Consider the following 16024-nt stretch of genomic DNA (forward strand, 5'->3'; position numbering starts at 1 on the left):
AGCCACGTCTGTTAGTGTGCATGCAGCTAGCTTGCTCTGTGTGTGTGTGTTGGGATGAGGGGGTGATTTGCTTTGTATAATGAGCTCCTCCAACCAAAATTTCTGAGAACAAGGGCTCCTCCAAAATGTCCCCTTCTCCATGTGGCTCCTATGTTCACCAAGCAAGTCTGGGCATAAAAACCAATTGGCTGTGTCCCGTGTTAGAATGGGCTGCTGGGTCTGTGAGGAGCCTGCCTCGTTCTCGTGTTATAGACAAGCTTTGGTTTTAAGACTTCGTGGGGACTATACGTCTTGGTCCTGAGAAGCTAACCTGATAAATTTTAGAAGGCATGGGCCATCGGGGCCTTGTTTGTGGGTCCCGAGAAGCTAACCTGATAAATTTTAGAAGGCACGGGCCATCGGGGCCTTGTTTGTGGAGGCGGCCATGGCACCAAAGGAAGAACTCGCCGCATCATGAAGCCCCAATAAAGCAGACCACGAGTCAATGGCTAGAGAAAGCTTTTATTGGATGTTATCAGGATAGAACAGGACAGTTAAGACTAGAGATAGTGAAGGATGGCTCGGGACGGGAACAGATGTCAGGGGTCGGCCCGCCGCCCAACTCCCTCCTTCAGAAAGCATTGGCAGTAAGAAGGCAGACATTTTAAATAAACTCCTTCAACACACACATTCACGCGCTTGCACACAGAATCACATTTTTTTTTTTAATTTGAGATTTTATGGCTACTAGAGAGGATGATATAATTTATAAACTAGTGCATATTTACACACTTTCAGAATTCAAGCTGCCTCGTTCGTTCGCAGATTTTCTAAGGGCTCTTTAAAAAGCAAAAGCAAAAAAACAAAACCCCTCTCCCCCCTCCCTCTCCCTTCCCTTTTCCCCTCCCCCCACCCAAAGGGCAGCCAACATCCACCCCAAACTCTCCCAACAAGACTTAACCCAACGGTGCTTCCCACAATACCTTGGCTTTGTGCCCCCCTCCCCCCTCTTCTCCTACCCCTTTACCCCCAAACTCAAAAAAAGCAGCATTAAAAGTAAAGCCTTCATCGTTACGATACCAAATTCAAAATATGCACTTTGCTTAAAAAAAAACAAAAAACAAACAAAAAACAAATAAGAAAAAGACAAAGAAAGGAAAACCCAAATCCTAAAATACATCTAGTGAATAGAAATCAACTCAATAGAAATGTTATTGATTAGCTTTTTGTATTGTTACTTTGGACCAATGAAGGTGCGAGGTCCAGAAGTTATCACTGCCTTAATGTTGCCCCCCCTTCCCCCTCCCCCCTCCCTATGCAAAGCCCCCCGTCCTCCCTCCCCCCCACCCCATCCCCAGTAAGTAAAACAAGACCTCCCTCCTAGTGAAGGTGCCAGAGAAATGCATAGATAGATAGGGGCCAGAGAGAGAGCCCCAAGCGGTCACTAACAAGAAACGGGAGGTTTCTCCCATACGCCTGAAATCAGAAGCAGATGAGACCCATTGGAAGGAAGGGAAGTACTTGGGTTTGTTTGGACCCCGGCTTCTTCAGCTACGGTTCGTGTCCCCGTATGGGGTCTTGTAACGAAATGTGGGGGGGTTTTGCAAAACTGTGATTTCTTATCATTGGGAAATGTTGGATTTGTAACCCGATAAACTCGGGGTTGTATACAAATTTTTTTGGGGGAAAGGGGTCACGGGTGGAAAAGTTTCAGATGCCCTGATTTCGACAGCTGCTGGTGAGAAACTGGGGTGGTGGTGGGGTCACAGAAGCCCCACTGAAATTCTGAGAAACCCCTTCCCTGATGGCCCAGGGTCTAAGTCAGCACAATCCTTCTGTGATTCTGGGACCTTCAGGGAAAATGGAAGAAAGAAAAGCTGAGGAGGGGGAGGCTGTCCTGGGAAGCCTCTCCTCAAACCCCCATCTTAGGGCTCTCAAGCTCAAGGACGGCAGGAATGAGGAGAAGAGCAGCTACATCATAATGGTTATTGGAGCACATGACCGTGGGCCGCTGTGCGTCTGGGTCAGCCTTCTGGGTTGCCGAGAAGCTGTAATCGATGACACTGTGCCACCGGGAGAGAAGAGAGCCAGAGTCTCTCTTCTCCAAAAGGAACCCGGACTGAAGGTGGCTCAGGGTGCAGGTGGATAGAAGGGCCCACCTTGGAAAAAGGAAGCAGGGGAGACGTGGCAATTACAGCACACCCACAGGTGGTCTGAAGCGGGCCACGTCCCCCTGCCTCCCCTTCCAGCCCTGGCTCATTAAAAGGGGAATCCTCGCAGAAGATCCCCAAGAGCGAGCGGAGCAGTGCTGTGCAGTGGAAAGAGCATTGGCCTATGTTCCGCCTTCTGCTCTGGCACGGGCCCTCTGTATGATCTTGGGAGCTCCGCCACCCCCCCCCTCCCTGAACCTCAGTCTTCTCCATCATTTAAAAAAAAATGGGGATGAACTAGTGACTAAGGTCCCTCCTGGCTCTAAGCTTATTGTAATGATGAATGGATGGATGTATCAACATTCTAATTATTATGGTCTGAGGAGCAAGCCCATTCTTTTACCTGCTGGGATTCTACCACTAAGTCCCTTTGCCCGTCCCCTCCCCGTCTCTGCCGCAATGACCGTGAGTGACATTGCTCCCGCTGATCCTCCTGAAGACTTCCTTCGAGGGGCGGGGGCCCGCTGCGGGACATGGGACCGCTCTCTAACAGCTCTCAGGCTGACAAAGCATCTGCCCTACAGGAATCCCCTGAGGTAGGTCCCATGAGACTGGTTTCTCCCTTTCCCAGTTGTGAAAACTGAGGCTGAGGGAGGAGAAGCAGTTTGCTTCCCGTCCCACAGATAGAAAGTGGGAGGACTGGGATGGGAAGGCAGCTGCCCCACTTGGGAGTCTAGCAGCCCGCTTCTATCTGTGGCGTTTTGGAGAGCTATTTCTCAAGAATATCTTTGGTTCCTCCCTTCACACGGACCTGTCTCCCTGTCCCTTTTGAAAGGTCTCTTAAGGCCTTTGTCCCCAGAGTGATCAAATTGGTGAGGAGAAGAGGTGGACGGGGACAGCCCGTGGCTCACATCTTGCCCTCACTGCACGTTTTCAACGCCATTTCTGGCCTTGGTAACGGCCCTGCCTTTGCACGGATCTGGGGAGACGGGAGCTGACACGGGTGATTTCTAGAACCCATTCCAACATCCCAAAGGACACCATCTGCACCAGACGCATCCTTTGGTCTTTGGAAAGAGCTCGCTGGAGGTGATGTTGCTCTTGGACCATGCGGAATCCGCAAGAAGTTGGGAATCCCTTTCTGAGCAATTTCCCGATTCCACCCCATTCCAGAGGATGGGGAGGGGGTTTGGAGGAAATCTGCACACAAAAAACCAGTGGCCAGACTCCCAACGCTCCCGATGGGTTCCATTCTTTAGCACGGGAAAGCTGAGGCAAGGGGGTAGGGGAGAAGGGACCGGTCCCGGTTCCATCCCCCAGTCCCCTTTCCAGGCGCCATCAAATGGCACTTTCCCTGCATACTGGCCGCGTGGTCCAAGCGCGCCTCCAAGTCTCTCATTTCCATGTTGTGAATACATTTGTCAATGATGGGATGAAAAGGTTGAAACTGACAAGCGAACCCGGTGCATTTAAGATGAGGTTTCCCAGCCAGACGCGGATACTTCCAGCATTCAAACAAGTGAAAATCCAATCTCAACCTAATTCGAAGCATGTCCTAATTACTCTGCCTTTGAAGGTCTTATCACTAGGGGTTTGGGGGGAGGGAGTAACTATTCCTCACAACTCAAGGACTGCCCTGTTTCTAAACAAAACGACTTTTTGAAAAACAAAAGCAAAGAGAAAAGCCCGGTTTGGGGTGACCGGCTCTTTCTCTCGGTTAGGCCAGTTTAGATGAGATACTCCACAACTTCCAGATCCAGGTGGTCTTGTCCCGGAGGACGGGCGTTCACTTTTCTTTCCACAGCACCAGGGCGGATAACGGGTCCATCTGAATGGAAGCAGAGACAACAATACACACACACCCACACACACACACCACACCCCACATGACACAACACACACACACACACACACACAAATTCAAATCAGTTTCTTGGGACAGAAAAATGAGCTTGGGGAACCCTTTAAGCCACTAGTGGGATGGAAGCAGCCCTTCCCTGTTTCTACTACCCCCCTTGCTGTGTTGGGGTTCCAGTCCCTTCTCAGAATCTGTGCAAACTGGACGCCAGAGGCAGGAGTTGCCAACTCTGTCCCCGTCCATTCCCCTTGGAAGAGCCTATGAGAGATGCACTCGATGTTATCAGCAATCTCCCTGAGAACATCCAGGTAAGGTCGTCCTGAGCCATTAGGCCCAGCAGAGAGTCAAGAGACCCCCAAGGGCAAGCCAGGGAGCTCCACAAACTCCCGAGGGAGCATGTTACCCGATTTGGAGAATGAATCACCTACCTGCCTTGTCGGAATTATAGGCCAAGTTTGGAGTAGGGAAATGAGCCGGTCCGTGGCCAGAGGCTGGATGGAGAGAAGGCGGAGCAGCGGCCCCAGTGGTGGCCCCAGCAGCGGCCCCAGCAGCAGCCCCAGCAGTGGCCCCGACAGCGGCCCCAGCGGTGGCCCCGGCAGCGGCGGGAGCAGCAACAGCGGTGCCGGTGGCTGTGGCGGCGGTAGCGGCGGCAAGAGTGGGAGCTGCAGAAGGGACGTTAGCCACAGCCGTGGCCACGGCTGCTGCCTCGGGCCCGGGCCCGGTGATGGTGGTGGTAGTGGCGGGGGCAATGGTGGCAGCGGCTGCGGTGGCTGCAGTGGCATTGGCGGCGGCGGCAGCAGCAGTAGTTTTGGTTGGGTCGGCTCCCCGATCCGTCTGGGTGCTACAGTCACGGCTGCCTGTCTTGGAGTGAGCTGAAAGTGGTGGGGAAGATGGGATAGAAGGGATGCATAACTCAGAGTGGCATTCTGTGCCCAGGAGGACACCTGTGAAGGGAAGAGGAGAAGGGATGGGAAACCCTCTGGTGACTGCAGAGGTATACCAATCGGCGTCCTTCCTGTGAGCCAATGAGAGTCCCAACCCCGTCCCCAACGCCCCAGGGATCTGTCTGATTCCCGACGGGGAGTAAGGCGGGGAGGCTTTGGGGCCCCATCCCTACGCTCCCCCCAATCAGGGAACAAGCAAATCGGAGGTGTTTCACTAGGAACTGCCTCGTTTATCCCGTAATCTGAGCTAGAAGAAGGCCCATCGGATCAGTGTTGTTATGAAGGCTGAGACAACATTGATACCACCATTAGCTGCCGTTTCTCCTCTCGCATAGCCCAACTGGAGAGGCAGAACTGTTACTAGCCTCATCCTAGAGATGGGGAAACTGAGGCAAGCTGAGGTGTGAAAGTCTTTGCTCAGAGTCACACGGCTAACCAAGATCTTCCTGACTCCAAGGCCAACGCCACCTACTGAGGCATACCATCTCTTCCCTTCTTGTGATCGAGGCTACTAGGAGCTAGTCAGGGACACTTAGGCCAAGGCCCGCCAGCCCCATGGAGGGATAAAAGGCAGGGAAGACAAACGCCCTGCCGGAGCTCCAACAAGCCCGTTTTCTCAAAGCACAACAGCTACCGCACTGCCCAAAAGGCCTCAGCCCGGCATCGAATGGAGAACTGCTAGATGGCGTGGAGAATTTTCTTCTCCAAACATCGGGGGCTCAAAGCATCCCATCATTCAGCCAATGGGATTTTTCTCTTCCAGTCTGGCAAAGCATCCCCAGTTCTCCCCCAGCTCTAGGAGGGGAAGGCAGAGAGGGAAGGAGAAAGGAAGGGAGAAAAGGATGAAGGCAGAGCAATGGAGGGGGAAGGGAGGAGATGCAGGAAGAGCGAGAAAGAGAGAGAACAAATGTGGGAGGAAGGAAGGGAAGAAAGGAGGGAGAGCCAGACACCCAGAGACAGAGAGAGATGTGGAGCAGTTTGATTTCATTTTGCAAATCTGCAATTTTTCAAACATGTCTTCTGAGAAACTGTAAAAAAAAAAAAAAAAAAAAGTCTCTTCTGCATATGTGAGAAGAAAGAGAGGAAAGAGAGAAAGAGGGGAAGGGAAGACAAAGGGGGGAAAGGAGAGAAGGGAGAGGGGGGGCTCATTTAATGCCCCAGAGTGGGTCTGAGGCTAGACCTGGGAGACAAGAAAACCTCCATTACAATCCTGCCAGTAGCCCATAGTAGTCGAGTAAGCTCTCTGAGCCCCGGGCCAGTGTAAGTGAGTTGCTACCCTGCACAGATGGAGGGACCTTCCACACCAGGAGGTTTGAGATCCTGAAAGTGGCAAGAACAAAATGCCCAGTGAGCTGCGCAGACTTCCTAAGTCTTGCTAGAAAGAGCATCCTTGAGTTGCATTTGTCCCGCATGCGGGCACCTGCTCTTTCATGTAAAAGAAGAGAAGAAAGGCCTTGAGTTCAGGTCAGTTGGAAAGCAAGGGACCCAGGAGGGCAAAGGTCGCTCTACTTGCTGAGCCTGGAGCTCTGATACATCCCTCCCTTTGGCTCTGCAGGAGCAGGGGTCATCTACTGGAGGGCACCGGGCAAAGCCATTTCAAAGACTCCGTCTCACTTGGACTGGAGGTATTGTCACTCTGGGAATAGTGAAGAGAGCTGGGAGAGATGCACCTTGACCCTGTTGCTGTGTGATCCTCTCCAAGTCCCTTATATCTCTCAATGCTCTGGGAAAGTCTTAAAAGACTAAAAGTTCAAATAAGTCACTGATGGCTTTCTGTAGATAAAAACGACCTCCTCTCCACACCTCTGAACAATGTCACTACAGTGTCCTGGGAGTATATTCACAAGGGAAGAACAATGTAAATCCATGGTTTATGAGTTAACAAGAATCAATTATATTATTTTAATAAAATCTGGAAACTTAAAAACCGAGGTTCGTTTCAGATCAGATAAACATCAAGTGACTCTTACTATGTAAAAGGCCCTAAGGTCACAAAGACACCCACAAAACAGGCCCTGCTCTTAAGGACTCCTGACCTTCCCAGGCTTTCCCAGTTTGGTGAAGCCACTGGAATCACGGCCATGTTCCCAGGCATCCCGCTGGGTGCCATCTCTGGCCTTGAGAGCTAAGCCAGAAGGGCCTTGACCTCCGAAGCAGCACGCACTCTACCTGCCGCATGTATCAGAGAGATCTCGTAGAGCTATAGAGACCCCTGGCACATGGGAACGAGCTGTAATGGCCTCACTTTGGGGAATACTAGCCTGAAGAGGTCAAGAAAGACCTCCATGACTAAGGTGGAGCCAGGCCAGGTTGGTTGGCGGTAGCACGGCATGCCCAAATCTCCTCCTTGCCCCTTCCCAGCAGCCCCAGTTTCGTGCCCCTGGCCGTGGTCTTGACAATGAAGAGATAGTAACAAGTGCCTGTGCCACAGGAGGCATATCTGCTGGCTCATTGTTTGCTGTAGCCTGTTCCTAGCTGCTGGACAGCTCCCTTCCCCTTGCTAGATGGCCAGCCTCCCTGAGGAGTATCACTTCTCCCAGCGGCTCCCTATTCATTACCTAAACTCCCCTTCCAGTTCTTGTTCTCTCTCTTCTCTTCCAGGATGGGGGTGCTGCTGAGGGTGGAGGAGTGAGGGATCAAACCTGAGCCGGTGTTCGAAATGGACATCAGAGACTTTGCCGGACGCATGGGTGTCAGCTGTTCAATCTTGCTGGGCTCCTTCCGGGAGCGCTGCTGGAGGACTTTAATCATGGCATCCTTTTCAATGATCTGGGCATGAAGAGTCTTAATCCTGTGGGGGAAAGCGTGGGAAAACAGCCTTTGGGCCTTGGGGGACGCTCGGGCCAAAGCAGAAATCAGCAAGTGCGGGCCATTTGGGAGAATGATGGGAAAGAGACGGTGAGAGGAGTGTCAGGGGATTGGGGACCTCTTCCCGAGTAGCCAGAAATCTTCAGGGGCATCGAGGAGATGACCGAGAGTGGACAGTGTCTGGGGAGGCGCGCCGGCTCGGGAGAATCCGAGGGTAGGAAGAAGCGTGCAGGGTTTAGCCCCTCGCTTTAATTGCTCGACTTCCTCATCCCTCTAACCACAACAACCAGAGAGCGATAACGAAAAGACGAGGGGATTGCATCCCGGCCGAGGTCGGGAAAAAAGCCGTCAACCGAATTGAAAGGACGGGCCGGGGGGGGGGGGTGATACTACGGCTCCACTGGTACACCTGGGCGCCAGGCCCATGGGGATCCAGATTGCTGCCGCCGCCCCAATTACCTGCCCTCCATATCAAGGCACCTTCTGTTGGCCAGCAGGATCTCTTCCTCCTCCTTCTGGATCCGTGCCTCCAAAGACTTGTCATAGCTGGTGTTGGGAGAGTGGCTGCCGCCGCTGGTTGTATCCCTGAATCAGGAAAGCATAAAAGGATGTTTGTTGGGAGGGCCACCAAATCCAGGAGGGCTCTCTTCCTTCAGGAGAATTTCTAGAAAGCTTTGAACCAGGGTCAACCCACTTCAGGGTGGCGACCGAGAGAGGCTCTGGGCTCTGCACCCAAGTTCTCCCATCTTAGGGCAGGGTTATAGGAACAATAACTTGGACTAGATCACTGAGGACCATTTCTGAGAGCTGGGAACCATCCTCAGGAAATAGGTCAGTTCCCTCAGCGATGGCCCACTTCCCCATCCCAACTCGGGTCTTTAGCTTGGGCCTAGGCACCCTGGGGAGGTCTAACTTTGCCTTTCTCTTCCAGCCTCCAAGGTAAGCAGGAGACATCCCTTCCTTCTTCTCTTCTTCCTCCCCCTCCCCCTGCCACAAAAGACCTTCTCTTCTGCAGCCAACTTAGAGTCCAGAGTCAATACCCAGCCTGCATGAGGCAGGCGAAGCCAGGGACCTTGAGGAGTGAGGGGGAGCACAGCAACAAATGGGACACGGGCCCCAACGACCCCCCGAAAGTCAATCAGCCACACAGTCCCCAGCTAGGACCCAACACCCGAGCCCCCCCAAAGCTGCAAGAGCCCCGGAAAGAGGCATCACATTGCTGCCGCTCCAGCCCTCTGTTTGGCAGGAATCAAAGCCACACGGGCTACCTACTAAAAGCTACAGTCTGGCCATGGGCTGTTGATGGGAGAATTGGGGCAATTGGTCATTGGGAGGCTCCAGGACTCGCGCACCTGGGTCAGCAGCGGTTGCTGGTGTCCCTGACTATGCCTCTGGTCTCCCAAGGACCCTTTCCAGTGGGGCATTCAGTCTTTGCTCCTGATCATGGGGGACTCCACTACCAAAGCCTGAGGTTCAAGGAGGCCATGGGCCTCCTGTACATGTGGGCCTAGAGAAGGAAACCAGGCAACAGGACCAGGGGAAAGTGGGGGAAAGAGACAAACTAGGCTGGGAGAGGCCAAACTGGATACTAGGAAAGTGCTCAGAGGCTGTGAGGCAGGAGAGGGCACCTCCAGTTGCAGCAGCAGCAGTGCCGGAACCCAGGCTGCTAAAGTGGATCCCAGCAGCTGATTGCATGGCTCAAACAAGGTAGCAAATGAAGGGACTGTGGCAAGTGACCTCTAAGGGTCCTCCCAGCTCTCGTCCTGAGCTCCTGGATCTATGGGAAGTAGAAGAAGGCTAATTTTACAGGGGAGGGCTGGGGCCAAGGCGGAGCCAGCTGCCACTCGCATTGAGTAAGAAGCTACTTTGGTGGCCCTGAGCCTTGTCAGATAATTGAGACGGAGAATCTGAGAACCTCGGGCCCGGCGCCTGCAAACGTGGGGTCACTGGAAGAATTCTTCAGAGGAAACAGCCAGTGAGGCCCCCAGCACGACAGAGGGCTCCCTTAGAGGTTTGGATTTAGGAGGAGAGCATCTAAGCCAGTGGGAAACTGAGACGCAGAGAAGGCAAGAGACTAGACCAAGATGACCAGCGGTAGCGAGACTGTGGTCTTCCATCTCCCCCAATCCAGTGCTCTTTTTCTTAAATCGCACCACTTTAAATGAATTCGGCCGGCACTTGGAAAGCACCTACTGTGTGCCAGGCAGAGCGCTAGGCCAAAAATGGAGCAGCTCCCACCCTCGAGCAGTCTCTCTCCTGTTCACCGGGAGCGGATCCCCATGTGACGGGAGGCCAAAACACTCCAGATCTGCTCTGGTGCACACAACTCCTCCTCCATTGTTAAGACCCGTCAACATTTGGTGCTGGGGGTTCAGAGGGACAGGGTGGCAGGAGGAGGAGGAGGACAAGGACTTCACTGGATGAAAACAAACACACGGCCCATCGAATGGCGGTCAACATTTCGCCTCGCAGAAACTGCTTGGGATATGCCATGCTTAGTTTCTGCTCCCCAAACGAATTTCTCCCCTGCTGATATTAGCATATGAAAATAGGTGAGGAGACTCTTCAAAATTCTAAGGTTCTAATTTGGTTCTAATCTCCATCTTGGGGTATATTGGAGGTAGCCCTCACCTCTCTCTAAAAATGTAATGTGACAATACAACTATACTGCAGCAGTCACAGAGTATCAAATTGGCAGATATGCAATCATTCTTGGGAAAAGGAAATGTGACATGAATCAAAGGGAAGAACATCAAATATAAGAGCGAGACCTTCTGTGAAGAATATTCCACCATTCCTGAGGTAGACCTCTCTGAGTGGAGCCTTCACTGATGTGGGATCTAGTGAGGGAAGGAACATATATGAGAAAAAAAAAGAGCTTAGTATGACAGCAGAGTAGAAGGGAAACCCAGCTAGGGAATTAATTATTTAGTCATCACTCTTTGGATAGTCCTTCCAACGGACATGCAACAAATTGAATCGAGCAGACTAAAAAACTATCTCAAAGGCCCAAGGCCTTGGCCAATGTTTGAACTCAGAGCTGCTTGCCTTCTGTCCGTGTCTGGATGAATGAAGCTTAGGCACCCCCCTTCCCCATTGGCGCCTACTCTAGCCGTGTAGCCACCCCCTCATGGAGGTGAAGCCTGGCGCTTCGGACACTCGGGACCGCTCCTCAGAACAAGCTCCTCACACAAAAGGACCGTGTGGAGGAAGCACTGGGCTTCCATTTGGAGTGAATTACTATCCCTACCTTAGGTTTCAAGCCAAAATGTGGATGAGCCACCACGGTACGTGATGGACCAATCCACAGAGCTCTGAGTTCAAATTCCAGCTCTTTCACTTTTGAAACTCTGGCGAACTCTTTTAGACTCATTTCTCCCCTTGGAAAAATGAGGGAGTTGGACTAGAAAGCCTGTAAGGTCCCTTGCACCTCTAGACCTAACCAGCAAGGCTCAAACATATCCTGGGTGCTAGTGCTACAAAATGAACCGTGAGGCCAGAGACCACCAATGGGGAAGAAGAAGAATTATAAGAAAGGATGGACCAAATAAGTGATTAGGAGAGAGAGGGGCACTTTTAACTAACCTGGAAGTTTTCTCACACTTCCTTCAGACTGTTAAAGTTGAGTGAACTCAAAGCGGGTAATTGTTAGAGGGGCTGGGGAAAACCAGGTGCTAGAACACACTTCAGATAGAACCAATGAACTACTCCAACCGTTCTGGCAAATAAGCTGAAATTCTACCAGAAAAATCACTAACTTGGCCATGCCCTTTGACCCAGAAACACCAGTACAAGGCATCCCCCTCCAGCAAAGGTCAACGAGAGGGAAAGGTTCCATATAATACCAGATTATTTATAGCAGCACTCTTCACTGTAGCAAGAGAAGCAACGCCAAGTGCCCAGCCAGTGGACGACAGTGTGACAAATTGGGCCATGAGAGGCAGTTTTGTTTTTCATCTCTGCAGTAAGAGGTGTTCACCCGCTGCTTCTCAAATGACTGGATTTGAGTTAATTTGCCCGTCCTGCCCAAGAGACTCACTGACTAACCATACAAGTCGGGATGCTGGATCTTTTGGCCGGGGAATCTGGCTAAGGAGGAACGCGTTATCTGTTGGGAGCTGAGCGACCCTACCTTTCACCTATAACGTGCCAAAATTCAACTGGTAAAGGAAAAGAAAAAGAAAGTTCTTTTCCATTTTCCCTTCCCCCATCCTCTCTGAGAAGGAATTAAAACCATCAGGCCCGCTCATTTATTGGTAGCCAAGAACAGGGCCTTCAGATATTATTTCTGAAAGGGCAAGAATGGCCTCATGGTTGGTGCACGCCTCGAACCCTACTTGGATATGGAATGCCAATGGGCCCTCCCCACCCCCAATAGGCCTGAAGAACCAGAGTGGAACAGAGATGGGAGCCACCTGATCTCCCCGGCTCTTTTGGAAAGCTGGGCATGGATTATTTTGGCCTAAAATCCAATTGGTTCTCAACGGTGTCCTGCTCACCCTCACGGTCTGCAGTGGATTCGATTTAAGCATCTAGAAGGCTCTTTGGGATCTAGGTACTGGGATATGGGACACAGAGCACTCCCACCGTCAAGGAACAGTTGGGTGGATAGAGTGCTGGGCCTGGAGTCAGGAGCTGACATCAAGCCTCAGACACTCACTAGCTATATGATTTGGGGCAAGTCCATCTCAGTTTCCTCTGAAATAAAATGGGGGTAATAACAGCCCCTCCCTCCCACGGATGTGGTGAAGAACAAATGAGATCATAATTGTAAAGCACTTAGTACAGTATCTGGTACACTGTAGGGGTTTAATCGATGCTTAGTCCCGCCCCAATTACACAAAATAATGGTAAGTAAACTCAGAAGGCTGCAAACACTAACAACACTAACTAAACACTAAAGACTTGGAGGCTTGAGAAAGACCGAAGATAAAAGGAGGCACTTGAGCTGCGCTAAGGAAGGAAGCGAAGGCTTGCGAGCGATGGAGGTGAGTACAGAGGACATGAGAACCAGCCTACATAAAGGCAAGGAGGCAGGAAGCAGAATGCCAAGAGTTTTGGGACAGCCAGCACCGATTTGATGGGAACCGGATTGGAGGCCCAGGATAGCCGGCTGGCAGAAGGAGGGGGGAACAGAGCCCAGAGCGGCATCCACTACAAAATCCTCCCGAGTCTTTGGAAGGCCGCAGCAGCAGGGAGGGAGCCACGGAGCCCCCGCCTTTCTTACCTGTGCGCCGCTACGGTGGCTGCAGTCTCCAAGGCAAACTGCCTCATCACCGTCTCCTCCAAGTACTTCTGCTCCCACTTAGTCATGTCGGCCTCCAGAGCCAGGATGCGTTCTTCCTTCTCCCGGAGGAGCTCCATGAGGGCCGAGGCGCTGTACTCCGCGAGGTTGGTCACCTGTGAGGTACCCTGACGCTGGCGGCACAAATCCCTCAGATTAGGGCCTGCCTCATTGGGCAAAGGCGCCTCTTTTCTGGGCAGGGCCAAGGAAATCGAAGCCTTCCTAAGGCCACCCAACCCTGACAGAACCTCGCCAAGATGGACCTTCAGGAGAAAAACAGCCTTCATCACATGCACCAGGACTGAAAGCCGCAGCAAGAGACCTCCTCCCTTATTCTGGGAGAAGGGAAGGGGCTTGCCCAAGGTCCCATGGGGCACAGGACTCGGCAGAGGCAGGATTGAAACCTGGGTCCCCTGACTCCAAATCCAGTACACTTTCTACCCCCACCCCCCGCCACTGTTTGTTGGTGGCCCTACTATGGTGAGATTGTGAGGAAATAATGACTGGAGGAAGGCAGGGTGGGCAGTGTCAGATATAATGGTAAGACAGTTTACCTCTCTGGGCCTCAGTTTCCCTCTCTTCAGAATCAAGGGGTTCAGCCTGGATGCCCTCAACAGTCCCTATTCACCTGTCCCTAGAGGCTTTCTAGTGGTTGTATGGAAGTGATAGCAGTAGCGGGCCCAGGAGAGGGAGGGGAAACCGCTTGGCGGTGCCTCGGGACACCCTCGGAGGGACCCCTACTTGCCCCTACCTGCTGTAAGCGCAGGGACTCCAGCTCCCTCTCCAGCCGGGCCCGGAGGCGGTTCTCGAGCTGCTCTCGCTTCTCGCAGGCGGCCTGCAGCTGCATCAGAGCCTGCTGCATCTTCTCCACCTTCTCCACATACACTTGCTTCTTCTTAAGCTAAAGAAGAGGGATGGCAAGGGGCAAGAAGGGAAGAGGCTCCGTTGGACCCCAAAGCCAGGCCAGCTCTGCCTCTGGGATCCAACAGGTCTCTCCCAGGGGCTGCGTAGATGGCAAGGCCACAGCCAGAAACTGCTACAATGGCTCTCGAGTCCCTGAATCCTCCAGAGTCTCACCATCCTTGCACTCAGCTTGATCTAGCCCACTCACAATCTCTGTATTCAAGGGTTGAAGAGATCTGCTTCCCCTCAAGCTCTCCCTCCTTCCCTCCCTTTCTTCCCCTCCCTCATTTCTGTCGCTGTCTCTGTCTGTCTCTTTCTCTCTCGGTGTCTGTCTCTGTTGTTCCTTCCTTCTCTGTCTCTCTCTCTGTGTTTCTCTCTTTTCTTCCTTCCTTCTCTGTATCTTTGTGTTTCTCTGTCTGTTGCTCTTCTTCCTTCTTTCTCTGTCTCTTTATGAGTTTCTCTGTTTCTGTTCTTCCTTCTCTGTCTCTATTGTGTTTCTCTCTCTCTGTCTCTGTTCTTTCTTCCTTCTGTCTGTGTCTCTGTGTTTCTCTGTCTCTCTGTCTCTGTCTCTCTCTGTGTCTCTGTGTTTCTCTGTCTCTCTGTGTCTCTTTGTGTCTCTCTGTATCTCTGTGTTTCTCTGTCTCTGTCTCTTTGTGTCTCTCTGTGTCTGTGTTTCTCTGTCTCTCTGTCTGTTTCTCTGTCTCTGTCTCTTTGTGTCTCTCTGTGTCTGTGTTTCTCTGTCTCTCTGTCTGTTTCTCTGTCTCTGTCTCTTTGTGTCTCTATGTGTCTGTGTTTCTCTGTCTCTCTGTCTGTTTCTCTGTCTCTGTCTCTTTGTGTCTCTCTGTGTCTGTGTTTCTCTGTCTCTCTGTCTGTTTCTCTGTCTCTGTCTCTTTGTGTCTCTCTGTGTCTGTGTTTCTCTGTCTCTCTGTCTGTTTCTCTGTCTCTGTCTCTTTGTGTCTCTCTGTGTCTGTGTTTCTCTGTCTCTCTGTCTGTTTCTCTGTCTTTGTCTCTTTGTGTCTCTCTGTGTCTGTGTTTCTCTGTCTCTCTGTCTGTTTCTCTGTCTCTGTCTCTTTGTGTCTCTCTGTGTCTGTGTTTCTCTGTCTCTCTGTCTGTTTCTCTGTCTCTGTCTCTTTGTGTCTCTATGTGTCTGTGTTTCTCTGTCTCTCTGTCTGTTTCTCTGTCTCTGTCTCTTTGTGTCTCTCTGTGTCTGTGTTTCTCTGTCTCTCTGTCTGTTTCTCTGTCTCTGTCTCTTTGTGTCTCTCTGTGTCTGTGTTTCTCTGTCTCTCTGTCTGTTTCTCTGTCTCTGTCTCTTTGTGTCTCTCTGTGTCTGTGTTTCTCTGTCTCTCTGTCTGTTTCTCTGTCTTTGTCTCTTTGTGTCTCTCTGTGTCTGTGTTTCTCTGTCTCTCTGTCTGTTTCTCTGTCTCTGTCTCTTTGTGTCTCTCTGTCTGTGTTTCTCTGTCTCTCTGTCTGTTTCTCTGTCTCTGTCTTTGTGTCTCTCTGTGTCTCTGTGTTTCTCTGTCTCTCTGTCTGTGTTTCCCTGTCTGTCTCTTTGTGTCTCTCTATGTCTCTCTGTCTCCATCTTGGTGTCTGTCCCCCATTTCTCCAGCCTTTCCCTTTGAGGGTTTCTAAGGTGCTCTTATCACAAAAGCCCGAGGGAGTTACCTGGCTGTCACTTTTTTTTTTTAACAGGAGATTTGAGCTCAGAAAAGCGAGTAACTTGCCTATAAATCACAAAGCTGAGGAAGCCCCAGAGCCAGGAGTGACTCCAGGTTCCCTCCAATGTCCTCCGCCCAGGCCACGTTGGGCTTTCCCAGGCCCAGGCCTAATTTACAGCCTGTCCGGGCTGGGCATTCTGGGGGAGGATGCTTCTGCTCCAGCTGCCCCAGTCATGGGGCCTCCTCCACTTAACCCAAAAGAAATGCTGAGAAGTTGAGGGGGGTAGCCCTTACACGGAAGATCTCAGAACCAGAGGAGGAGGTGAGCTCAGTTACCTCCAGGGCCACCCCCCATCCCCCAAAGAGGTAGGAGGCCAGGCTGAGGCTGCCAACTGGCTCCTTGGCACACTGCTCCGGCTTCTCTCAAGTTAACCTGCTATGTC

General features: G+C 51.8%; 1 protein-coding gene across 8 annotated transcripts in view; it reads right to left on the bottom strand.

The window, feature by feature from the left end:
• Positions 1-485: 485 nt before the first annotated feature.
• The window catches only part of AMOT (angiomotin), a 64845-nt gene continuing 49306 nt past the window's right edge, over positions 486-16024 (bottom strand). For 2 of the 8 annotated variants that reach the window (XM_074278444.1, XM_074278442.1), the window contains exons 9-15: positions 13775-13924; positions 12967-13157; positions 10511-10579; positions 8199-8324; positions 7490-7722; positions 4416-4931; positions 486-3957 (exon numbers count right to left, since the gene is read on the bottom strand). In XM_074278444.1, coding sequence (XP_074134545.1) covers positions 3857-3957; positions 4416-4931; positions 7490-7722; positions 8199-8324; positions 10511-10579; positions 12967-13157; positions 13775-13924 — 1386 coding nt within the window. In that variant the 3' untranslated portion in view covers positions 486-3856. The remainder of the gene's footprint in view (positions 3958-4415; positions 4932-7489; positions 7723-8198; positions 8325-10510; positions 10580-12966; positions 13158-13774; positions 13925-16024) is intronic. The other 6 variants (XM_074278443.1, XM_074278449.1, XM_074278447.1 and 3 more) reach the window with 6 other exon arrangements.

The sequence above is a fragment of the Sminthopsis crassicaudata genome, chromosome X (genome assembly GCF_048593235.1).
Source record: "Sminthopsis crassicaudata isolate SCR6 chromosome X, ASM4859323v1, whole genome shotgun sequence".
Lineage (NCBI taxonomy): Eukaryota > Metazoa > Chordata > Mammalia > Dasyuromorphia > Dasyuridae > Sminthopsis > Sminthopsis crassicaudata.